At 38.0% G+C, this 26413-nt stretch overlaps 1 protein-coding gene across 1 annotated transcript in view; it reads left to right on the top strand.

Moving 5' to 3' along the window:
• Positions 1 to 11542: 11542 nt before the first annotated feature.
• DHRS7C (dehydrogenase/reductase 7C) overlaps positions 11543 to 26413 on the top strand; it is a 56089-nt gene continuing 41218 nt past the window's right edge. Inside the window, exons 1-2 of the mRNA XM_043964765.1 lie at positions 11543 to 11682; positions 11962 to 12121. Coding sequence (XP_043820700.1) covers positions 11968 to 12121 — 154 coding nt within the window. The 5' untranslated portion in view covers positions 11543 to 11682; positions 11962 to 11967. The remainder of the gene's footprint in view (positions 11683 to 11961; positions 12122 to 26413) is intronic.

The raw sequence follows: 26413 nt of genomic DNA, 5'->3' as shown, positions 1-26413 counted from the left end.
GGTCACAGACCCATATGGGTGCATGTAACTGAATGTGGGGATCACAAAATATTGGCAAAAGTAAAAGGTTCTGTATGCCTATTTTATATGCCTATACACCTGGGGTCATGTAAAAATTTCTTGAGTGAAAAGGGATCATGTGTAGAAAAAGTTTAGGAAGCCCTCTTCTAAAGCACAAGTAGAACCAGGTTACCCTTCCACTCAGTGACCTCCAATGACTCCCTATTGTCTCCAGGATCAAATTTTAAAATCCTCTGTTTGTTGCTCAGAGCTCTTCATGACATAGCCCTCTTACTTTTCCAAACTTCTTACACCTTACCCCTCCACCCCCACCCCCACCATATACTCTCCAATCTAGTGATCCAGGTCTTCTTGCTGTTCTCCAAACAAGACATTCCATCTCTGGCTATCCTCCATGCCTGAAATGTTCTCTTTCCTCATCTCCACCTACTGGCTTCCCTGGCTTCCTGTAAGTCCCAACTAAAATCCCATCTTTCACACAAAGTCTTTCTTCAATCTCTCTTGATTCTAGTGCCTCCTCTTCCTATATCTTTACATATTTATTTGCTTGTTGTCTCCCACATTAGATTATGAGCTCTTTGAAGAAAGGGACTGTCTTTTACCTCTTTTTGTATCCCCATCACCTAACACAGTGTCTGGCATATAGTAGGCACATAATAAATGTTTATTGCATGTCGTTCCTACTTTTCTGGGTTTTTTTTCTTTTTTGAGGTTTTTCCCTTTTGTTCTGATTCTTCTTTCTCAACATAACTAATGCAGAAATATGTTTCATGTGATTCTACATATATAGTCTATATCAGATTGCTGTCTGTCCTGGGGAGGGAAGGGAGGGAGAAAAATTTAGAACTCAAAATCTCATAAAAATAAATGTTGAAAACTATCTTTACATGTAACTGGAAATAATAAAATACTTTTATGAATAAAAATAATAAGTTCATTGACCAATAAAAAAGGAAGAGCACTGCACCAAGAAATGATTAGGAAATCTAAGAAGAAACTACAATAGGTACATTTTACTAACACAGTTCCTCATATAAAAATGTAGTTATAGAAGCACAACATGGGGAAATCTTCTAGCATAAACCAAGGGTAATCCAGAGGCTTCATCCTAAAGATATGTGATAAGTCTGGAGGATAGGAGCCCTGATCTGTGTCCAACCAAGGATATTGCAGAGGACACCCATGTCACTCTGACCATGAACCGGAGCTCAGAAGCTCCTCAGAAGCAGGGCCCAGAACCAACAATGCAATGGTTAGAGCAAACCCTGGATAAGAACATTCCCAGCACAGGTCTAAGTGCACACACCAACTTTGATGCAGGCTGCTTTGCACATGCATACTGTAATGATTGGAATGATGCCACCTGCTGGAGACTTACTGTAGAAAAGCTCCGCCATGAGGTGAAGGTCTCTGAGGGCAAGACCATGCATCTTTTCTTTGGCATCAGGAAGTGACATTCGCTTGTGGGAGGAAGAAGGGGGAGCCTGGCACTCTGACTCACTCTCTTTCCTGTGGACTATGGCGGGGAGCAGAGCTAGGAATGCTCTCTCCCTTTAATAGATAGATGAATCTAGGCCTTTTCTCTCTCTCTCTCTCTCTCTCTCTCTCTCTCTCTCTCTCTCTCTCTCTCTCTCTCTCTTTACCAAATTCTTATTCTCTTTAATAAATGTTTAAAAGCCTAACTCTTGCTAAAGCTTATAATTTATTGGCAACCACTCATTAGATATTTTAGACAGACTAGGTAGAATTTTAGCCTTAACAATACACTGACCCTAACATCTTGAGTAGTGAATAGATTAACCCTGATGTAAGCTTTCCTCTGTAAACTGCCCTAGAACATCATGCTAGACAGCCATTCACTCCTGTGGTACTTGCAATAACATGATGCTCATTAACCAGGTGACAGTGGAGATCTAAACCACTCCCCCCAATAAAATAAGATTACACTATTCCTTCTACAAGTTAATGGAGCCCAGCCAAGATGGAATAGTCAGAAGTACAACTAAGCTCTCTAGTCTAGTCTCTAGATCTAGTCCAGTTGGAAAATCCAAGACAAAATTCCAGTGAGTCATTTTTCCAACCCAAGGAGATTGACAAAGAGGTCTTCAGAAATTCCAGGTCTAGTCAGGATCAGCTAGGTGGTAGAGTGAAAAGTGCTGGGCCCAAAGGCAGGAAAGACTCATCTTCTTGAGTTCAAATCCAGCCTTAGACAGTTACTAGCTGCTTGACCTGGGGGCAAGTCACTTAACCCTGTTTGTCTTAGTTTCCTCATCTGTAAAATGAGCTAGAGAAGAAAATGGAAAACTACTGCATTGTTTCTGCCAAGAAAACCCCATTTGGGGTTACAATGATTCAGATGTGACTGAAAAACAACTGAATACCAGCAACAAAAGCTGGGAGCAGCCCACAGATACTCAAGAGAGCCATTGCTGTGAACCAGGGTAAGAAGAGGTCCCAAGCCCAGGCAGAGGAGCCTGACTTTTGCAGGGAGCAAGAACAGGTACAGGCTGGTAACTTTGTCATTAAAAACCCAGTTTTGAGTCCCAGATCAAATAAGGCAGTGAGGAGGGATACTGTACTAAGGTGGTGGCCCAAGGTGCTAAGAAGTGGTGGGTTACAAACTGTGTACTGAGTGAAGAACAAGTTAAGAAAAAAGCAGCAACTCTGTGGTTCTGACTCTAGGAGCTGAACAAGAACTCAGATCCACTCACCAGCCTATTCTGAAGCCTACAGGGCAGGAATCCTGGACCAAAGGAGAGACTACAGTTCTTTACTCCAGATCTATGAAATTTCCCAGGTGGCTAATGATGGCTGAACCCAAAAATGGTAACCTGTAATTCCAGTTATATAATTGTGTTGCTTAGACCAAACCCAAAACAAGAACTTGGAGAACTCAGACCAGAAGGACAACAACCAGACTTCACCCTGGATCAAATTCTGGAATGGCACAACATTCAAGACCCAAGAAAACAGCAATAGTAGCCAAGAAAAAAAAAAAACAACAATCTCAGCCTAGATCTTCCCTCTATAAGTTTACAGAGCCCAACCCTAACATGAAGTCTGAAATCAGGGGATGGGCTGAAAGAATAGGCAAACAAGAAAGAATCTCACCAAAAGAGTTATTATGGTGACAGAAACATCTAAGATACAACCCAGAAGATGAAAATGCCTATAAAATATCTATAAGAAAAGGCTAAAAAAAACCCAAAACACCCCACATCTTGGACATAAGGTCAACTAGAAGTATAGGAAGAAATAAATCAAGAGTTCTGTGGGGGGTTTTTAAAGAAGTTTTAAATCATTTTATAAATGAAATGAGCATGTGAAAGTGAAAAATGGAAAACTATGGAAGAAAAAATTGGAAAGAAATGTAACAGCTTTCCACCAGAGGTACAAAACCTTTCCCAAGCAATAGAATCTCTGAAAACAATAATGGACAAAATGGAAGTTAGTGAATCCATGAGAAAAGAAATATTAAAACAAAGTAAAAAGTGGAGGAAGGGGGAGGGGGAGTGGGAGTGGAAGAAAATATAAGGTATCTCATATCAAAAATAATTGATCAGGAAAACAGGTCAAAGAAAGAAAATTAAAGGATCACTAACTTACCAGAAATCCATGGCAAAAAAGACACCATATTTCAAGAAATTATGTTTTTAACTGCCCCAATTTCTCAGAACCATAAAAACACTTATTAAAATGTTTTGTTTTTGTTTTTGTTTTTGTTTTTTGTAGGGCAATTGGGGTTAAGTGACTTGCCCAGGGTCACACAGCTAGTAGGTGTCAAGTGTCTGAGGCCGGATTTGAACTCAGGTCCTCCTGACTCCAGGGCCGGTGCTCTATCCACTGTGCCACCTAGCTGCCCCTAAAATGTTTTTTAAAAAGTGAGAGGGGCAGCTAGGTGGCACAGTGGATAGAGCACCGGCCCTGGAGTCAGGAGGACCTGAGTTCAAATCCGGCCTCAGACACTTGACACCTACTAGCTGTGTGACCCTGGGCAAGTCACTTAACCCCAATTGCCTCACTTAAAAAAAAAAAAGTGAGATAAAATAATGGGATTTAGCAGATACTAAAAGGCCCATCTGGAGATTAATCTAAACTGATTGAATTAAGTGAGAGTGATTGACTGCTGATTAGCCTACTTCAAGTTAACTAGATTGTTATCACATCTGGCTAGTCCTTAAGAAGGTATTGTTCTCAGAAGCCAAAGACTTTGAACTCAACTCAAGACCACCTTCAAGTCCAGTGAACAATGGATATGGATGATGCCTACCAATCAGCTTGAAGCAGTGTCTAAGGGCCGCCCATGCTCTGAACCTATAAAAAGTTTCCACACTCAGTTTGCGGGGAGTTTGTGATTGAAGCAGGCTCGTGGCAGAAGACTTGAGGAAGAACCAGACCAGGCTGGAACTCTAGGCTAGATAGGCCTTTTCTTAACTTTCTGAACTCCATATGAATACCTGGTATGCTTTAATAAATGCTTAATGCCCAAAGACTGGTGCTAAAGCTTCTAATTTAAGGTGACCACACATTTAGATTTTAAACATTACAAAAGTTTAAATTTGTCTTGATAGGTATCCTAAGTATGTTATACTATACTCTGTAGTTATTTTAAATGGAATTTCTCTTTCTATCTCTTCCTTCTGGGTTTTATTAGTGATAAACAGAAATGCTGATGATTTATGTGGATGTATTTTACATCATACAACTTCCCAAAAGTTATTATTTCAAATATTTTTTAGTTTGCTCTCAAGTTCTCTAAGTAAACCATTTTGTCATCTGAAAAAATGATGCTTATTTATTCAAATCCTACTTGTCTTATTGCTCTAGCTAGCATTTCTTTTTTAAAATATATTTTTTATTTCATTAAATATTTCACGTAAAACATGTTAACATTCATTTTGTAAAATTTTGAGTTCCAACTCCTCCCCCACTTGAGAAGACAAGCAATTTGATATTGATTATACATGTGATGTCATGAAAAACATTTCCATATTAGTCATGCTGCAAAAGAACACATGCAAAAAAAAAAAAAAGAAAATTATTAAAGTATGCTTCAGTCTGTATCAGTCCTCCCTCTTGAGGTGGATAACATTTTTCATCATGAGTCTTTGGAATTATCTTGGATCATTGCCTTGATCAAAATAGCCAAGTCTTTTGCAAATGATTATCCTTATGATATTGCTGTTACTATGTACAATATTCTCCTGGTTCTGCTCACTTCACTTTGAATGAGTTCATCTAAGTCATCCCAGATTTTTTTCTCAAACTATCTTGCTTATCATTTCTTATAGCACAAAAGTCTTCCATCACAATATATAATACAAAATATGGCACTATAATATTCCAGTCATAGACTATGACTCATTTAGCCATTCCCCAATTGATGGGTATCCCATTGATTTCCAGTTCTTTGTCACTACATAGAGAGCTGCTTTAAGTTTTTTGGTGCAAATAGATCTTTTTTGCTTTTCCTAATGAAAAGACCAGAGCTGAATAGAAAATTTGACTTTCAAATACAAGACTCAAAAGAAACATTAAAAGGTAAACAGGAAAGAGAAATCTAATGGATTCAATAAGGGTAAACTGTTTACATTCCTACAGGGGAAGATGATAATTGTAACTTCTAAGAACTTTCTCATTATTAGGGCAGTTAGAAGCAATAAACATGGATAGAGAGCATGGCTGTGAGTTGAATATGATGGGATGATATATAAAAATAACATTAAGTGGTAAGAAAAAGGAATGCATTAGGAGAAGGGGGAAATAGGAGAGGTGGGTGGGAGCACTTGAACCATATTCTCATCAGATTTGGCTCAAAGAGGGAATAACATATACACTCACATAGAAATCTATCTTACCATAAAAGAAAGTAGCAGAAGAAGGGGATAAGAGAAAAGGGAGTGCTGATAGAAGAGAGGGGATGTGGTGGTAAAAAGTAAAATGCTTTTGAGGAGGGTCAGGGTGAAAGAGAGAGAGAAGGATAAGCAGAAGAAAACAGGATAGAGGGAAATACACAGCTAGTAACCTTAAGTGTGAAAAAATGTAGATTGGCTAATATGACAGAAAAGGGAAATGACATGTTGGAGAAGATATGGGAAAATTGAGACACTAATGTTTGGTAGGTGGAGTTGCAAAAAAATTCAACCATTCTGTAGAACTACCCACAAAAATGCTATAAAACTGTGCATACCCTTTGACTCAGCAATAATGCTACTAGGTCTGTATCCCAGAGATTAAAAAAAAAATTAAAGGAATAGGATCTATATGTACAAAAATATTTATATGTTTGAACTCCAACTACTCCCCCTTGAGCCTGCCCCCTCTGCTTGAGAAGGAAAGCAATTTTATATTGATTATATATGTGATGTTATGAAAAACATATTTCCATATTAGCCATGTTGCAAAAGAAAAACAAGAAAAATAAAGAAAAATTTTAAAGTATGTTTCAATCTTCATCAGTCTTTTCATCATGAGTCTTTGGAATTATCTTGGATCATTGTCTTGATCAAAATAGCCAAGTCTTTTGCTCTTTTAGTGTTGGCAAAGAATTGGAAATTGAAGGGGATGCATATCAATTGGGGAATGGTTAAACAAGTTGTTATATATGATCATGATGGAATACTATTGTACTACAAGAAATGTCGATCAGGATTCTTTCAGAAAAACTTGTAAGACTTACATGAACTGTTGCAAAGTGAAATGAGCAGAACCAAAATAATGTTGTACACTGTAACAGTGTACAGTGTACAGTGTACAACTGTTAATGACTTAGCTAGCTCAACAATGCAAAGATTCAAGACAATTCCAAAGGATTTATGATGAAAAAGCTATCCATGTCCAGAGGAAAAAACTTGTGGAGTCTGCAGAGAAGCATACTTTTTAAACTTTCTTTGTTTTTCTTGTTTTGGGTCTGTTTTATTTCACAATATGACCAATATGGAAATAACCCCCCTGAAAGGCTTTATTGATTCCTCTGTTTTCTAATGTTTTTAATAGGAATGGATGTTGTATTTTGTCAAAGGTTTTTTCCTGCATCTGTTGATATAATCATAACAATTTTGTTGTACATGGTGAATTACACTTATAGTTTTCCTAATATGGAACCCGCCATGGGATTAATTGTTCCTTAAATGTTTGGTAGAATTTCACTTGTTAATCCATCTGGTCCAGTGGATATTTTCTTAGGGAGCTCATAAATGGCTTGTTCAATTAATTTATTTTTCTAAGATAGGGTTATTTAAGTATTCTATTTCATCTTCTGATAATCTGGGCAGTGCATATTTTTGTAAATATACATTCATTTCACTTAGATTTTCAGTTTTACTAGCATATAATTGGTCAAAATAGCCACTAATAATTGCTTTAATTTCAACTTCAATGGCAGTGAATTCATCCTTTTCATTTTTGATACTAGTAATTTGGTTTTTTTCTTTCTTATTTTTAAAAATCAAATTAACCGAGGCAGCTAGGTGACACAGTGCACAAAGCACCAGCCCTGTATTCAGAAGGACCTGAATTCAAATCTGGCCTCAGACACTTGACACTTACTACCTGTGTGACCCTAAGCAAGTCATTTAACCCTCATTGCCCTGTCAAAAAAAAAATCAAATTAACCACTGGTTTGTCTCTTTTATTGTGTGTGGTTTTCTTTTTCATAAACAAGCCCCTAGTTTTATTGGTTAAATGTGTTTTTTTACTTTAAATTTTATTAATCTCTCCTTTGATTTTCAGAATTTCCATTTTAGGGTTTAGTTGGGGATTTTTAATTTGTTCTTTTTCTAGGTTTTTTTAGTTGCATGTCCAATTTGTTGATCTGCCTTTTCTCTTTTTTATTGATATAAGTGTTTAGAGACATAAAAATCTCCCTTAAGTACTGCTTTGGTTGCATCCTGTAAATTTTGGTATGTTGTTTCATTATTGTCATTCTCCTTAATGAAATTATTGATTGTTCCTATTATTTGTTTTGACCCACTCTTTCTTTGGGATTACATTATTTAATTTTAAATTAATTATTAACCTATGCTTCCAAGGCCCTTTACTGAATATAATTTTTATCACATTATGGAATGAAAGGGGCACATTTAATATTTCTGATTTTCTGGTTGTGAGGTTTTTATGCTCTGATATAATGACAATTTTTGTGAAGGTGCCATATATAGCTGAAAAAAAGGTATGCTTCTTTCTATTTCCATTCAGTTTTCTCCAGAGGTCCATCATATCTAACTTTTCTAAGATTCTATTAATCTCCTTAACTTCTTCCCTGTTTATTTTTTGTTTATATTTATCTAGTTCTAGATTTCCTGAGGGTTAATTGGGTAACCTTACTCATAAGAAGTCAATCCTGGGCAGCAGCAGGATAAAGTGATATGGATCTCCACACCAAACCCAGGTCAGGCCAGATACTATATAAAAGAAAAAAGAAGAAGAAATAGTGTTGGAGATGACCCAGGATCATGTGCAAGTTCTCCCACAAGATAGAGATTCTTTTGTTGTTTACAGTTAATTAAGGCAATTTACATTCTACTATGGATCCCATGTTTTGGCTACCATTGTATATTTCATTTTCATTTCTTTTTCTAATTTTTCTTCTACCACTCTTATATGATCTTCAAAATATTTTTTTTTAGCTCTTCCAGGAGTTCTTGTTGATCTTGTGACAATTAACTTTTTTTTTTTGATGCTTTGCTTATAGTTGTATTTACTTCATTGTCTCCTTCTGAGTTTGTGTCTTGATCTTCCCTGTCACTATAGTAACTTTTTATGACCAGGTTCTTTTTGTTGTTGTTCTTTGCTGATTTTTCCTCTTTATTTCTTGAATATGAACTTTATGTTAAAGTTGGGCTATGTTCTTAGCATGGGGTGGGGTGAGGCAGGGCAGAGGGGCACTGTCCCAAGCTTTAGGCTTTTTTGTACTGCTATTTTCAGAGGGTTTGGAAGTTTTCAGTGCTTCCAAGGTGGTTTGATCTGGGGAGAGGTGTACTTACTTTTCCTGGTCTGTACTGGTCCATATGCAAGAAGAGCCCCTGATCCCTTGGGACCAGAAGTGATTCCTCAAGGTGCCTGCTCCCTCTTGATCAAAAGTGCTCCTTTCTGTCTTTAAACTGTGACTCAGACATAGGTATAGGTGATGGAGTTGCCAGTGTCTGGTCCTGCATTCAGTGCTAGCACAGAGGTCTCCTTACCTTCTCTGACTTGAGAATTCTCAAAATTGTTGCTGCATCTATTACCACCACTACTGGTATTTCATCCAAGTGGGTTCTGGGCCAGCCTCCACTCCTGTGTCACAGATTGTTCTTTCTGACTTCCTAAGTTGTCCTAGGCTAGATGTCTCACCCTGAACTTGTGTTGGCTCTGCCACTCCAAAATTCTATTTAAGACATTATTTTAAAGTTGTTTGAAGGGGAATGTTGGGCAAGTTTGTCTTAGTGATTCTTCTACTCCACCATCTTGGCCCCACTCCTAGAAACCCAGCATATAGTTAGCATTTCTAACTTTATGTTAGTCATGGTGATAAGGAACAGCCATGTTCCCTTGATCTTACTGAAAAAGCCCCTAATTTATCCCCAGATCTTGGTTTTAAGTATATATTACTTGCCATATTAAGGAAAGTTTCATTTATTTCTATTTTCTTGTGGATTTTTTAAAAAATAGGAATAAATGTATCTTATTAAAAACTTTTTTCCCTTTCTATTGATATAATCATATGATTTTTGTTGTTCTTATCATATAAATGGAATGGAATGTTTAAAGTATATGAGGAATTGATAAAAACATGGGCATACTTATATGAATTGAAGCAAGGAATAGAATATAGAAAGAAGAGGAAAACAGACAGTTATTAAAATATTGTAAATAAAAATCGCACTTACAGGGGGCAGCTGGTGGCGCAGTGGATAAAGCACCGGCCCTGGATTCAGAAGGACCTGAGTTCAGATCTGGCCTCAGACACCTGACACTAGCTGTGTGAACCTGGGCAAGTCAATTAACCCTCATTGCCCCACAAAAAAAGAAATCATACTTACAGACAACTCTGATTAAGTGCATTAACCAATTTCATCAAAAAACAGATGATGAAATACAACTTCCTTCTTTTTAGCAAAGAGGTGGGGAACAGCAGGTGAAAACTTTGCAAATGTTATCAGATAAGACTGCTGTGTCAGTTGTTTTTACTTAACATTACTGTTTTGCCTTTTTTGCCTTGAAGAGTTTTATGTGAGAGGGCCATACTAGGAAATGACATATGCAAATCAATAAAACTTCTAAAAACAAGAAAAATAATTCCATTGCTCCACTCAGTGTAATAAAAGCTCTCTACAATCTTAAAATGCTATATAAATGTAATTGTGTTTGACTTTCAGAAACAATATTTTGAACTGACACAATCCCATTTGTGGAAGGGTTGATTAAGTGTCTTGCTTCCTGATTTGGAGCATGTAGAGACATTCTGTAACTGTTTTCAGACTGCTAAAAGAATTTCCCTTCATAACCTGGCCTACTCCTTATCTTTCAAGTCTTCTTACACCTTGCCTCTGATCCAATGACAGTGGCCTCCTCAATATGCCTCATACTATATACTCCAATCTCCCAAGCGCAATATTTTCCCTTACTGTTATCCCATACCTAGAATTCTCTCCTCCATCTCTATTTCCCTCCTGACTTCCATCAAGTCCAACTAAAGTCCTACCTTCTCCAAGAAGCCTTTTCCAATCCTCTTTAATGCTAATGCCTTCCCTCTATTGATTATTTCCAGTTGATCTTGTACATATCTTGTTTGTACATAGTTGTTTGTCTGTTGTTTCTCCCATTATATGATAAGCTTCTTGAGATCAAATACTGTCTTTGCCCTTCATTTTTATCCCCAGTGCTTAGCACAATGCCTGGTACATTTATTTTTCAGTCATTCAGTGGTACCCAATTCTTCATGACCCATAGCAAGCCAGGACCTTCTAACCTTTACTATCTCTTGGAGTCTTTCCAAGTTCATGATCATTGTTTCTATGACACTATCTCATCTTCTGCCAACCACTTTTCCTTTTGACTTTAATCTTTCCCAATGTATGGGTATTAAAGCTCTAACTTCAGTATTTGTAGGTGCTTAATAAATGCTCATTGTCTGACTAAATCTATGTCCCTGATACTTTTACCCATTAATCCTTTTGCTCTTCTTGAGCTACATAGCATCAATTGTATTCCTTCTTTAAATGTCAGCCCTTCAATTATCTAAAGACAGCTATCTTTTTATGCTTCCCCTGTCTTCTCTCCTCCAGATAAAACACCCTCCCTTGAATACACAGTGGTTTATCCATTTTATAAGAAATAGGGTAAAGCATGCTTGGGCAGCAAATCCAAAATCCTGATCCCTAATTCTCAAGCTCAACCTGTACAGGAAACTTCTAACAGCCAGGCAGGCAAAGAGAGCTTTAAAAGGACTGGCAAGCTCTCTGAAACCAGATATAGCAGGCATGTGTCCCCGAATATCAGAGCAGACACTATAATTACCCTGAAAAGCCTTTTAGTGAAACCGAGAACTATAAATAGCCACAAGAGCCCAAGCAAGTGGCCTTAGCCCATGGATTTCCTTCTAAAAATGCAGACCCATTTTAATTAAATTTGGGGAGGGCAGTTCCCCACTGGACTTCACTTTGGCTCCTGGAAAACACTGTGAGTAATTTCCTTTTTGTCAAGTATTTGGAGATTATCACTCACAGTGCTAAAGCTGGGAACATTGGGGAGAGTTTTGCCCCTGCAGAAAATAATTACGCCTACTGAAGAATCCTAGGGAGACAAAGACGGTGCCCAGAAGGACCTGCTTCTGAAACCTCTGGGCAGGCAAGGCCACTGCTGGAATGTACTGCTGGATTTGGTCCTACACCATCAGTGTAAATGATGTCTCTTTTTGAAACTAATAATACTTTCTTCTTCCCACCGCCACCCCTGCAGAGCAAGATGGGGATCATAGCCGTGCTCATGCTGCCTCTGCTCCTTCTGGCAATCAGTGGAATCCTCTTCATCTACCAAGAAGTTTCCAGGCTGTGGTCAAAGTCGGCAGTCCAGAACAAAGTGGTTGTGATTACTGATGCCATCTCAGGGCTGGGCAAGGGTGAGTGCCTTCTGGGACTGGTGGGAGGGAAGAGAAGAAGGGAAGGTGAGAGACATGGAAAATGCTCCTAAGGCAGAAGAAGCCAGATGTGCCCATCTTTAATCCTCCATAAAGGATTTGGTGCAACACTATGAACAAAATGTAGTTAAGGAATAATGGGCAACATTGTAATGAGCAGATCAGAACTTTTACATGCATGGCATTAGGCTTCTTCAACAGAATCCCTTCACTGAGTCCACACGATGCTGATATTTCTCAAAGCATGTCTAAAATACCTCTTTGGGAGTATACCCTAATCATTACTACTCCAGAGCATGAAAAGATACCTAATTTCAACAGTAAGGGAATTGGAGGACTCCCTCCATAAAAAGACAACACAACCTCTCTTAATATGTAATTTTTGGAAGGTTCTATGGCTGAAAAAAATCCACTGGTTGGTGGGTTGGTGGGTTCTTATCTATCTAGGTTAGGCCTCTGAAGGACCTGCTGGTACAGGGTCCATCTCTTGGGCCCTAGTCAGAAGCTTTTCCAGCTGTTGTCATAGCCTGTAAGAACCCAGGGCTACCTTTATGTCAAGATAAGGCATCAAAAGATGACTTTACCTGTCCCACTTCTCAAAAAAAAGTTAATTTGCTCACTCTACAATGGGCTTGATCTTGCTTTCAAAATTTCCTATACTTTTCAACTTTATCTATCACCTTATTACTCATCCTTCATTTAATTTAGGTAGTTAATAAACACTTAGTAACAGCATTGGCATTTCCAGGAGCCCCTGGATTCTGGGTAAGTGATCTGGCTGTTATTTCTCTTAAAAAAAAAAAACAACTGAATGATATTTCTTACATATTCCAAAAGGAAGGATGGCAGGTTTCTAATGTTAATTAGAAGCAATTTAATAAGGTGGAAGTAGATGCTCTGAAATAAAGACATTTTTCAAGTACACTGTTGACAGCACTCTCAGATATGAGAAATGAAAATCCTGAACTAAAAAATATCTGGGTGAGACCTGTCTACACCAAGGATGAATACTTCACCCCCACACACTGACTATACCAAGAGTGTAGCATTGAGCAAAAGCAGAAAACTCAAATTAAGGCTTTTAAATGAAAAAGATATTTATCCCAGGAAGCAAAATGTGGAACAATAGGAATAAAATCTAGTTAAAGGACCTGGGTTCAAGTTTGGATTGGCCATTTAATTGTGATATTGGACAAGTCATTTAAACTCTCTAAACTTTCCTTAAGGAGTCACCTAGGTGGCACAATGGATAAAGCACCAGCTCTGGATTCAGGCGGATCTGCATTCAAATCTGGCCTCAGACACCTGTCACTTACTAGCTATGTGACCCTGGGCAAGTCACTTGACCCTCACTGCCCTGCAAAAACCAACCAAATAAATAAATAAACTTTCGTTTAAAAAAAATGAGCATGCCTACATCACAAGATTATTGTGAGGATCTAAGGAGACAATATATGTGATAAGTACTTTTAAATTATATATACCACATATATGTTTACTATTACATGGGCACCAAGGTGGTCAGTGGATAGACTGCTCAGCCTCAGTTTTCTCATCCATAAAATAGGGATAATAGCACCTACCTCCCAGAGTTATTGTGAGGATAAAATAAGATAATATTTGTAAAGCACTAAATGCTTATTATCAAATATAAACTGTTGGCTAATAATTAAACATTAATACAATAGAGCAACATTAATTAATAATTATTAAAATAGTAATTAGCATTTGGTGCTTTATATTAAGCATAATAATAGGTAACATTTATGTAGAACGTACTATGTCGGCACCTATTATTTCCTTTAATCCTAACAACAACCCTTTGAAGTAGGTACTATTATCATTCCCTTTTTACAAATGAGGAAATTAAGGGAAACAGAGGTTTAAGTGACTTGCATGGGGGTCACAGAGCTAGTAAGTATCTAAGGCTGGATTTGAACTCAGGTCTTCCTGACTCCAAGCTGAATGCTCAGTTTATTGTCCTAGAACAATCCTATACATGCAAATCTCTAGGCTGTTATCTCTCAACATCTAGAAAACTAGTAGTATTCATCAAGTATGGGAGAAGGGTGTGTGTGTGTGTGTGTGTGTGTGTGTGTGTGTGTGTGTGTGTGTGTGTGAAACTCATCAAGTTTATTGATATCACCAAGCTGGAAGGAAGAGCTAACACACCAGATGGCAGAGTCAGGAGCCAGAAGGATCTGGACAGGATAGAACATTGGGCTATAAGATTAAATTGAATAGCAATAAATCTAAACTCTTAGATTTCAGTACAAAACAGGACACAATGAGAAAGGCATAATTATACATAAATTGTTCTGAACAAGATTTTGGCATTAGAGTGAACATTAAGCTCCATATAATATATATTATATGTATAAAGTGGCCGCCAAAAAAAGTAATGATATGTTGAGCTGTATTAAGAGAGTCATAACTTCTAGGAACAAGGCACATTAATTTCATCATATTCTGCCCTCATGAATCTATCAGTTAACAAAAATTAATTAAGTGCTTACTATGTGCCAGGTACTGGGCATACAAAAAAAAAAAAAAGCAAAACCAGTTCCTACCTTAAGGAGCTTATATACTAGACTTAGATAAGTCAACATTTTAATTGGAAGGTAATATAATGAGATTGCACTAGCGGTGGGGAGTATAGGAAAGACCTCCCAAAGGCCTTGAATTTACTTGAATTTAGTCATAAATAAAGCCAGAGATACTAAGAGTCAGAGGTTAGGAGGGAGGGATTTCTAAGCTTGGTTACACCAGTACAAGATCATGGGGAGAGGAAATGGAGTCTCATGTACAAAGAACAGTGACCATGCAAATATGTTCAAATCATTAAGTGAATGTAAGAAGTTTGGAAAGGGAAGAAGGGACCATGTTGTAAAAAGGACTTTATATTTGATCCCAGAGGTAACAGAGAGCCACTGGAGTTGATTGAACTTTGGAGAAGCATAGTCAGACCTTCACTTTAGGAGAATCATTTAGTGATTCCTAATGGAGTATGTATTGGAATGGGATTAACTTGGGGCTGGGAAAGAAATTAAAAGCTTATTGCAATAGTCCAGGTGAGAGGTTATAACGGCCTGAATTAGGGTGGTGGTTGTGTCAGTGGAAAGAAGGGTATATGAGATTTATATTAGATATATGTAGTATATTAAAGAAAAAGAAATGATGATTTGACAAATGATCATCTCTGAATGGTGAGAAGAAACTGTGAGTTGGATAGGGAACTAGTCATGGAGGAGTAAGTAGGATTGCCTTGATGTAGTTAGGGTCCAATTGAAATGATCTATTATACATTTACTGGGTCAGCATAGTTTTGTCATTTCCTCCAGTTCCATTCAATAGTGCATGAACAGGAGCAAAGGATTGTGTGTGTGTGTGTGTGTGGGGGGTCATCCAGGATTGGATTTTATGGTCCACAGTAGGATAAGAGAGCAAGAGATTCAATGGTAGAAAATAGTGTAAAGTTGATTTGGCTCACCAAAGAGTTGAAATAGGAAAAGGAAGAAAATGCTGCCACTGTAAGGAGTAAAGAAAACTGAAAGATGGAGAGATTGGAGTTCATGGTGAAGACCTTGTATGGAGTAGATGTTCAGTTCTGGATATAATTGTTTAAGAAAGGCATTGAAAAAGGAAGGAAGGAAGGAAGAAACAAAGACATTGATACTCTGGAGAGTGTCCAGAAGAAATCAGCCAGGATGATAAAAGGCTATAAATCCATGTCATATGGGGACTGGTTGGGTGCATAGGCATGTTTCACCTGGAGAAAAATAACTCAGGAAGGACATGGTAATTGTCAAGTGGAAGAAAAATTAGATCCTAGAGAGAGAACTAGGAGGGTGAGTTACAAAGAGGCTTAATGTCAGCAAAACTTATTGACAATGAGAGCAGAACAAAAGCATAATTAGCTGCCTTGAGAAGTGATGAGTTCCCTTCTTGGGTTCTCCTATAAGCAGAAGCTGTACATCCATTGATTGCAGATTCCTTTGTTTATGAGTTGGGCTAAATGGCCTCTGAAGTCCATTCCAAGTCTCAAATTCTGTCATTCTGTGTGCCTATTGGGAAGAGCTATGGGGAGGGGAGGGGTGGAGGGAGTTGGGAAGCCTCATTGCATTCATTTATTAATGATGGCAAGGTCGCAAGCTGTCCGTAGAGGGATGCAAGGCTCAGTTAACTGTGTTCTGTTATATACCTCTAACTCTAGCCAGCTGTCTTGTAAATATATACTACTAGTCATAAAGAAAGCAGGTGTAAGGGGATCGTGTGATTATAGATTTAGAGCTGAAAGAGTCCTTGTGCATCCAACCTCATCATTTTACAGATAAGGAGAATGAAGATCAGAGAGGTTGTGACTTGACTAAGATCATACAATTTGTAAGTGTAAAATGAGGAATTTCAAACCAGCTCTGGTCCAGTATTCTATCTACTCTACCACACTGTGCATACACATCCTTCTCTCTCTTTCTACATCCACATCCCTATTCCTAAAAAAAAAAAACACTTGAAGCATTCTCCTTGCTGGCTATAAGCTTTGTATGTGACAGAGTCTTTTGTTCTTCTCAAGGGGAGATAGGGAGAACAGTGTGGTATGGTGGAAAGAGCACTGAATTGGGGAGTCCACTGACCTCATTTCAGCTTTTGGCTCTGCCATTTACTACAATTAACTACTCTGGGAGTCAGGTGTTTTTTTGTTTGTTTGTTTATTGGGGAATGAGGGCTAAGTGACCTGCCTAGGGTCACACAGCTAGTAAGTGTCAAGTATCTGTGACTGGATTTGAAATCAGATCCTCCTGAATCCAGGGCTGGTGCTTTATCCACTTCACCACCTAGTTGCCCCCTCAGGTGGTTTTACTAGATTATTCTAAAGTTCCTTCCAGCTCTGATTTTAAGATTCCCTACATGGAAGAACAAATAAAAGCCAACCAGAACTTAGTGTCCCTCTATCTGACCTTGCTCCCTAAAAATTCTACCCTTGCCCTTTCTAGATTTCATGGGCCAGTGGCTACATATGCATCCAAGGTAGTAAGAGGTAAGTTGATTTTATGAATAGGTCCCTGTGTTTAAAGGCAAAAGGTCTAGATTCAAGTTCTGGTTTTGCCTTTTACTAGATATAAGACTCTAGGAAAGTAGCCTAAATTCTCTGAGGCTCAGTAGAGCAAAGTGACCTTCTTACAGGGCTATTGTGAAGATCAAAACAGATTAAAATAAGAAAAGAATTATAGAAATGATGGAAATAATTAACAAGAGCCAGATTCTCTCCATACATTAGGTTGACAGTACCTCAAGACACCTCCTGCCCCTACTAACAGATTGGATCTCCCAAACAAGGTTATCTCAGTTCAAAGGTACTCTGTAAAAATACATTCACTTAAAACTATAGGCCATGAGCACCCACCAAAGCATCTGCCTTTATTAGTTAATCAAAAGACACAATTAGTTAAAAGCAAAGACATTGGGCAGCTACGTGGTGCAGTGGATAAAGCATCGGCCCTGGATTCAAGAGGACCTGAGTTTAAATCTGGCCTCAGATGCTTGACACTTACTAGCTGTGTGACCCTGGGCAAGTCACTTAACCCTCATTGCCCCACAAAAAATAGCAAAGACATTTCATGAATTAGTATTGTTTAAATGTATGTGTGTATCTCCTGCCCTTAAACCTGATGAATATGTGAACCATCAATGTGAAGCACCAACAAATGTAGAGCAAACACATAGAGATACACATATGTGGTCAGGGGACTACATGTGGAATAGCAACCCGTGTTTCCAATATTACAGGCAGTCATATCTTCTGGAGTATTATCACACTGCTCCCTCCAGGCTTGTTCCGTGTCAGTCTCTGCCAAGCGAGTAGTTTACACAAACTGCATCAAATGCTGCTTTTCTGAATGCATTATCTCTACTGAGCATTGCTCTGCCAGATTCATTGTCTCTGCCATATGGATTGTCTCCATCAGACGTGTGGTCTCTACTCACTGTAGGCAGGTACATGATTCTGGAGCGTCTTCCTGCTTCTAGCTTCTGGTTACAGCTAGAGTCCTTGGCTATAGTGCTCTCTCTTTCTCATGAAAAGAACGAGCTCTGCAATGCTCTTTTAGATTCATGCTCTAATAGTTTTAATATTTTAATAACTTTCTTAGGAAGGTAGCAGCACTTAGACATAGATTGGCAAAAGTCTTCCCTAAGATAGAAAAAAATTTCCTTTATTTTTCTTCTAAAGGAGTGGACTCGTTTCTTTTGAGGCTTAGCCAAAAGGCTTTGTCTCAATCACAAAACTCTAGACACAGATCTGGGTCCTGCAAGCTAGTTCGTGCACTTGGGTTTAATCTTCCTCGAATTCAACCTCCTGGTTCTGGGCATGAGTATCTCTACTGGGGGTCTTAGAGTGGACCTTCTGTAGGTCTTCCAATTTTAACCTCTGAAGGCTAGACTACACCTAGGGGTTACTCTCCCATCAAAGCTGCCTAAGACTCTGGGGTCTAGACTCCACTTTTTCATTTCCAAAACCCATGGTTGTCTTCCATGAAGCAGGTGAGGGTGAGGAAGAGAGAGGCAGAGAGGCAAAGCTAAACCCAGTTGGCAAGTTCATCATCTTCCTAGAGATATCTAGCTACTAGATAATGTCTAGCTACATTCTGGCCTTTATTTTTTATATATGATGATATAAGATACGGCAAGATAGAACTTAATGTGTGTCTCCCCTTTTCCCAGCAATTTCCTTGCATTTTTCTTTTTCTTTCTTTTGTGTGTGTGTGTGTGTGTGTGTGTGTGGCAATTGGGGTTAAGTGACTTGCCCAGGGTCACACAGTGTTAAGTGTCTGAGGCCAGATTTGAACTCAGGTACTCCTGACTCCAGGGCCGGTGCTCTATCCACTGTGCCACCTAGCTGCCCTCCTTGCCTTTTTCAAAGATCTTTCTGTCTCAATTATCCCAATGATTTCATAAGGATGCAGCTGTTGCTGTAACTGCTTGATTCAGGTTTCCCTCAGTCAGCAGAACTCTGGCTGGCATGATTCCTGAGGGTGAAAGCTGTTCTCACATCAGTCGTGCTATTAGAATAATAAGGAGAGAGGGGATGAGCAGATCACTTGCTAACTGCTGATCTTTGCTATTTTGGCTTTTCCCATTTAACTACAACTCAGCCCCTTTATTTCTATTCAACAAGAATTTACTACATGCCCAACATGTGCAGAACCCTGTATGGGGAACTTGGGGGAGGAAAAAGCAATCAGGAGATTGCAATTTAGTTGGCGGTATCTCATATGGTTTATATTTACAGACTCTTCAGTATAAAAATTATTTTTTTCCTAATAGCCCTGAGATCCAGGGACTATAGGTATGATTAGTGTCATTTTACAGATGAAAAATGAAGGCTTATAAAGATTTAGTGATATGCTACAACTCATAAATCACAGAATATAAGAGATTAAAAAGTATAGAGGCAGAAGCACTGGGCTGGAACCAAGGGTGTAGGACTTTGGACAAGTTGCTTGCTCTCATTGCACCTCAATTTCCTCCTCTGTAAAATAATAGGATGAAATGAAAGGATCTCCAAGGTGCTTTCTACCTCTAAAGCTAATCCCAGGATACAATGTAGTGTTTCACAAAAGGTGCTCCACAGGATGTGAATCACAATAGAAGTTCAACACTTGACAACGTTTGTCTCTATTGAAATATTTAATATCAAAACATTTGGATTTTTTAAAAATCTTGTATTTATGCTTGGACCAGGTGTTTGTGATACTTTTCACTTCTGTGGGAGTTGGAGGATCCAGAGGCTTTCCTTATGGGAAACTGAGTCAGATCATCCCGGTAACCAAAGAAGGAAGCAGTGTCCCAGGCACAGAGAATAGTCAATTGGTGATCAGTGGCTTCCAAAAACCTCATAGGTGCAGGAGAGAGCCAAGAAGCTGGTCCACCTCTAATCTTCCCTTTCAATTTCTCTTTTGCTTTCATTGTCCCAAGCCAGGACCCAGAACTTGGACCTGGATCTTAACACTAATATCCTTGTTCCCTTCCCATAACCTGCAAATAGATTCAGGAGAAGACCTTTGGATAAGATCAAATGGTAATCCCTTGTCATAGAGGTGAAAACTTTTCCCCTTGTATCTTCATTGTGTTAAATAAAATAAGTCCTCTATGACTAGATTGCTTGTATAAAATATATAAAGAATGAAACTGAAATGGAAAAAAAATTCCCAAATAGAGGGTAGAGACTCTAGAGATACAGATTTTACTATTTTAATAATCCTAATCAATATTTTTATATTAACCTCAGGCTAGAATTCAGAATCCCATGAAAAGTTTCCTTCTTGCCCATTCCTTTGAAGACTCAAGATAGGAAAGATAAAACACCCACACATACACACTGAAGAGGACCTACCATGCACATGTCAGAAAAATTCTGGAGAGACCACTTGACTGGTAGTTCGAATATACTGGTGCCTTGTTGGAAAATTATATATTATACTCTTCTTGTTAATTAGTAAAATGATGCCCTGTTATTCCATAGGTTTGTGGGCAACACCCAAGCTGATATGGGCTGTTACTTCTACTGCATATCCATCATCATATGGAATCCCTGTCAAATACAACACATGGCTCACATTATAGATGCAACATTTTTTTTCTAATGAAATAGGACTTATTTTCTCTAGCTGATACAAAATTTCCCTGACATCTATTATACCATTGGTATTTCACTCCCCATTTCCTTCTCACTCCTAGGATTAACATTTATGTTTGCTTTCCATAGTTGAAGGCCAAAAGTGTCCCATGGCCAAATTAGCTTGGAATATACAAGTGTAATTGAATCAGCACCAACCTGAGAGCCAGAACTGTATTTAGGTTCATAAAATGATAGAATTTAGAACTGGAAAGGACCTTAGAGTTCTCCTAATCCTCATTTTATGGGTAAGGAAATCAAGGCTAAGAAAGGTTAGCCTTAGAAAGAAAATAATAATAGCTAGCATTTATGTAGTGTTTTAAAGTTTGCAGAACACTTCACAAATATCTCATTTGATTCTCACAAACATGAGAGGTAGGTGCTAATACCCCCATTTTACAGATGAGGAAGCTGAGGCAAAGAGAGGTGAAATGACTTGGCTGTGGGTCACATCAAGTAAAGTGTGTGGGGCTAGATTAGAACTCAGATCTTTCTGACTTCAGGTCTAGCACTCTATCCACTGCACTACCTAGCATCTGCAGTTTTCTTAATGTTATCTAAGTAAGCTGCACACATGGGATTCAAATTGAGGTTTCCCAACTGCAAATACAATAATGTTCTTTCCTCTATTGGCACCGTAATAAAGATACCAGGTGTAATACACTGGCAAACTCCTAGCAGAATTTGGAGACAGTGTTAACTGGGGCATCTAAGAATAGGAAAAGCCATTAGTGGCTGCCAGTGGATAGTTCAACTGGTCACAACCTTGGGGCCTTTAGGCAGATTTTCTTCACAGCACAACTCAGATGAAACCTTCTAAGTAAATCTTTCCTGATAAATAGTTATGAGCATTCTTTCCCTCTTGGAATTACTTTGTTTTTCGATTTCTTACTAATGTACATGTTGTATCCCCCAGCTCCTCAGAAGTAAGGGAATTGTCTTGTTTTTGCCTTCACATTCACACTGTCTTGATTGGTAATGTTTTTCTTAATTTAAAAAATTTTTAATTTATGGAATAAAACAAGAATTTCCATAGCATAGTGCAATAAAAAAGATTGCACATGAAACTACAAATCTATTATGTACAATTTGCTATTCCTTTTAAATAATATATTAAAGTAAACATGTAAATTTCTTTTGTTCTCCCCCTTACACCCTAGAGATGGCCACCATTAGACACAAATATGTGTGTATATATAAACATATACACACACATATGTACATATGTAATATATACACATATACATATGTAAATTATTTACATACCTCTATTTATTAGTTCTTTCTCTGGATGCAGATAACATCTTTCTTCATGTGTTCTTTGTAGTTAATTTGTGTATTTATAATAGTCAAAATGACTTATTCACTCAAATTTGTTCTTAAAACAATATTGCTGTTATACAACAATATTGCTATATACAACATTCTCTTAGTTCTATTCACTTCACTCTTCATTATTACATGCACTTATATCCATGTTTTTTCTAAGATGATCAAACTCATCATTTCTTTTTGTTTGTTTGTTTGTTTTTTGGGGGTTTTTTTCTGTAAGGCAATTGGGGTTAAGTGACTTGCCCAGGGTCACACAGCTAGTAAGTGTTAAGTGTCTGAGGCCAGATTTGAACTCAGGTACTCCTGAATCCAGGGTCAGTGCTTTATCCACTGCACCACCTAGCTGCCCCAAACTCATCATTTCTTATAGCACAGTACCATTCCATCACAACCATATTTTATTAAATTGATCTGCAAAGTAAGAGTAAAAGCTGCTGGAAAAAATTCTGGGACTTAGGAAAGTTTTGTTGAATGTCTTTGGTTGATGCATTGATTTAACATAGCTTCCTGCTATGAGGACAGATATATAGGAGCTACCTGTAATTCCTTTCTATTTCTATAACTAGCACAGAGAAGAATATTTTGTACATTGTAAGTGCTTAATAAATGCTTTATTCATTCATTCATTCATTCATTCACACATCCACTTAAGTAGGCACATGTAAACTGCAATACATTGCAATTGAATGAGTCAAACAAATGAATGAGTCAAAATATGACTATTAACTTCTCTTACATGATATGTGACTATCTGATATACAGACTGAATATTGGGTGTCAGCATCAAGCTGCATCCTAAATATTAGTAAATCTTAATTTCTGTTTTAGATCAAAATAAATAGAAATAAAATTCTAATAATTTCTTCCTGTACACTTGATCTTCTACACACACACCACTTTAGAGACCATTGTTCTAAAGTATGTCTTTGTTGGACTAGACAGAACCATTGCTTTCCACATAGGAATTGGTTCTGATCTCCAGCCCTACTGACATAGGCAACATCCCACCAAGGAAGGAAATCTTGCCATCATAGGAAAAAGAGTGCCTCACTAAATCGTTATGAGAAAAGTACTACATATGTGGTTATAAAAGAACACTTTATACATATAAATTGTTGTATTTGTTGAGAAGAAAATGCTGGGCATGAGACAAGGAGTTGTATAGTATAGACTGTTAGATGGGAAAAAGAATCAAAACCAAGCAAGGTGGACAACCAACAGTTTATGTTTAAAAATATGTTAACAAATTCATTGATCACAAATGGACATTGGAAAGATATATAATACTCCCTTGCCTGTGTGACTCAATTTTCCTCAGGCACAGGTTTGCAGGAAAGAGAGAGAGAGAGAGAGAGAGAGAGAGAGAGAGAGAGAGAGAGAGAGAGAGAGAGAGAGAGAGAGACAGAGAGAGAAGGAAGGAAGGAAGGAAGGAAGGAAGGAAGGAAGGAAGGAAGGAAGGAAGGAAGGAAGGAAGGAAGGAAGGAAGGAAGGAAAAGAGAAAAAAGAAACCCTAGAAGGATGCCATGACATTGGATATCATGATCCAAAAAAAAAAAATCTTAACAGGCTAAAATGTTGTGTTGAATCCAATAAGATCAAAATCAATAAGGATGGATAGGTATAATCCTTGTGTTTAAAAAAAGATATCCTTACAAATAAACTTGTGCTAGACAGCTCTAAGATAGCAGTTTGTCTCTAAAATATCTGGGTGTTTTAGTCAACTGCAAGACTAATTAACTCCTCTTTAGGCAACCTGGTGGCTCTCTACTCCTGGAGCTCACCATATTTGTTCCAGATTAAGTGTGGATGCTCATTCAACTTTAGTCCTAATACAGCAGCTCAGAATCCCTGGTATATCAAGCAATACACCAGCCCCTTCCTCCCCATTAGCAGGGACTAAAGATGTGTGACACCTTATCCAGCCATGATGGTTCTTTATGAACACTGCTTCCTTTCCTAGATGTCCACAAATAAGGCCAATGAATTTTTCTTTTTTTCCTCACTTATTAGTATTTTTTCCAATTACACATACAGATAGTTTTCAACATTCATTTTTGTAAGATTTTGAGTTACAAATCTTTCTCCCTCTCTCCTTTTCTTCCTTCCTCCTCAAGACAGCAAGCAATCTGATATAGATTATACTGTAAATTTTTACATTATCCATTATATTTAAAATTATTAAACACGCAATATTATGCTACATAAATTTGTTGAACTACCTCCACTTTCTTATGATTTTCCAATAAAGATGTCTCTCACCTTAAAACACAATGAAAGGGGCAGCTAGATGGCGCAGTGGATAGAGCACCGGCCCTGGAGTTAGGAGTACCTGAGTTCAAATCCGGCCTCAGACACTTAACACTTACTAGCTGTGTGACCCTGGGCAAGTCACTTAACCCCAATTGCCTCACTAAAAAAAAAAAACCACAATGAAAAAATATGAAGTATGAATTCCTCCCCAAATCCTCTTTTCCTACACTTTAGATTCAATGAACTGTTTTGGGCCAGCTTCTGTGAAAATCCATAGTTCTAAGCCCCCATTCAATGATTCTGCATGACCATGGCAAATGGCACATGAAATCAGAGCAAAAGACATTTAAATAAAACAAAAGGTAAATAATGGGGTAGCTAGATTTCACAGTATACAGAGCACTTAGGCCTGGAGTCAGAAAGACTGAGTTCTAATCTGGTCTCAGACACTTACTATTGTGTGACCTTGGGCAAGTTACTTAAACCCTGTTTCCCTCAGTTCCTCATCTGTAAAATGAGCTGGAGGAGGAATTGACAACGCAATTCAGTATCTTTGCTGAGAAAACTCCAAATGGGGTCACCAAGAATTGAACACAACTGAAATGCCTCAACAATAATAAAGTAAATAATAAGGAATTAGTTTATGTCATAAATATTTCCCAATTCAATCAATCAACAATAATCACTCAATAAACATTTATGAAACACCTACTATATGCCAAGCATCATGCTAAGTGCTGAGGATACAAAAAAACCAAAACTTAAAAGTCTGTCCTTTCCCTCAAGGAAGTCACAATCTATCAGAATTTGATTAATTAATACCAATTAACTAATCCTAATCTTTTACCATTATGGTGGAAGAGGGACACATACATTCAAACTCATGACACACATGTCAGAGACCAGTACCTGAATAGTTTCTCTTCTTTGTAACTTCACTTTCCATCTCTGATGCAGCTAGAGATATACTTCCCAGAAACCAGTACTTCCAGACATCTGAAGCATGTCCATACCTCCTGAAGTCTCTCCTCCATGACACTGCAATCTCTCCCACCTCAACCATGTTCACCTACAAAAGCCTGGCTCTCTCACCTGACATTTGCACCCCAAATATGGCTTAGATATAGGTACCATCTCTCTTCCCCTCCCTTGTTTTCATCCACAAGTACTGACTATTGCAACCCACATCTTGTCCACTCATATGAGTCTCCCAGGCTCTTCCAAACTTCCTGTTCTGGAAGCACTTCTGCCCAGAGTTCCTGTTGAATAAAAATACCATATTTAAGTTACTCACATAGACTTCTACAGACTTAGTCTAGATAATCTACCCCCATAATGAAAAAGGCTTTCTTGGTCCCAAGTATTATGGGAACATGAAACCCATCCCCAGACATTTCCTACTATCTTAGCTATCTTACATGTATTTAATCTTTGGGGGGGGGGGCAGGGCAATGAGGGTCAAGTGACTTGCCCCGGGTCACACAGCTAGCAAGTGTCAAGTGTCTGAGGCTGGATTTGAACTCGGGTCCTCCTGAATCCAGGGCCGGTGCTTTATCCACTGTGCCACCTAACTGCCCCCACATGTATTTAATCTTAAAAGTGTGTTTTGAATATGAGAAGTCAAAATGTCATTGAATGAATTAAGATGCATAGCTTAAATTAGAGTGGAATTTGAATAGGCATTATAATATGTTGGGGGAAAAGAACAACACCACCACTAGACTTGGGCCTGAGCCCTGGCTATGCTATTCACCATTTATGAGATCCCAGGCAAATCATCCTAGCTCCATTACAACTCCAGCTACTCTGTCTTCAAATTAAGAAAAATAATATTCATGTTACTCATCTCACAGAACTATGTAAGAAAAGTGCTCTTCAAATCACAAAGTGCCATTTGCATGGATTTTTAAAATTTCCTTAATTTATATCATTAATCTTTTGAATAATAATTGTAATAGCTAGAATTTGTATAACACTTTAAGCCTTGTAAAGCTTGTTATATTTGCAATCTTTTTTTA

The sequence above is a fragment of the Dromiciops gliroides genome, chromosome 4 (assembly GCF_019393635.1).
Source record: "Dromiciops gliroides isolate mDroGli1 chromosome 4, mDroGli1.pri, whole genome shotgun sequence".
Lineage (NCBI taxonomy): Eukaryota > Metazoa > Chordata > Mammalia > Microbiotheria > Microbiotheriidae > Dromiciops > Dromiciops gliroides.
Note: the sequence above shows the minus strand (reverse complement) of the source record. Positions and strands in the feature narration are given on the sequence as shown.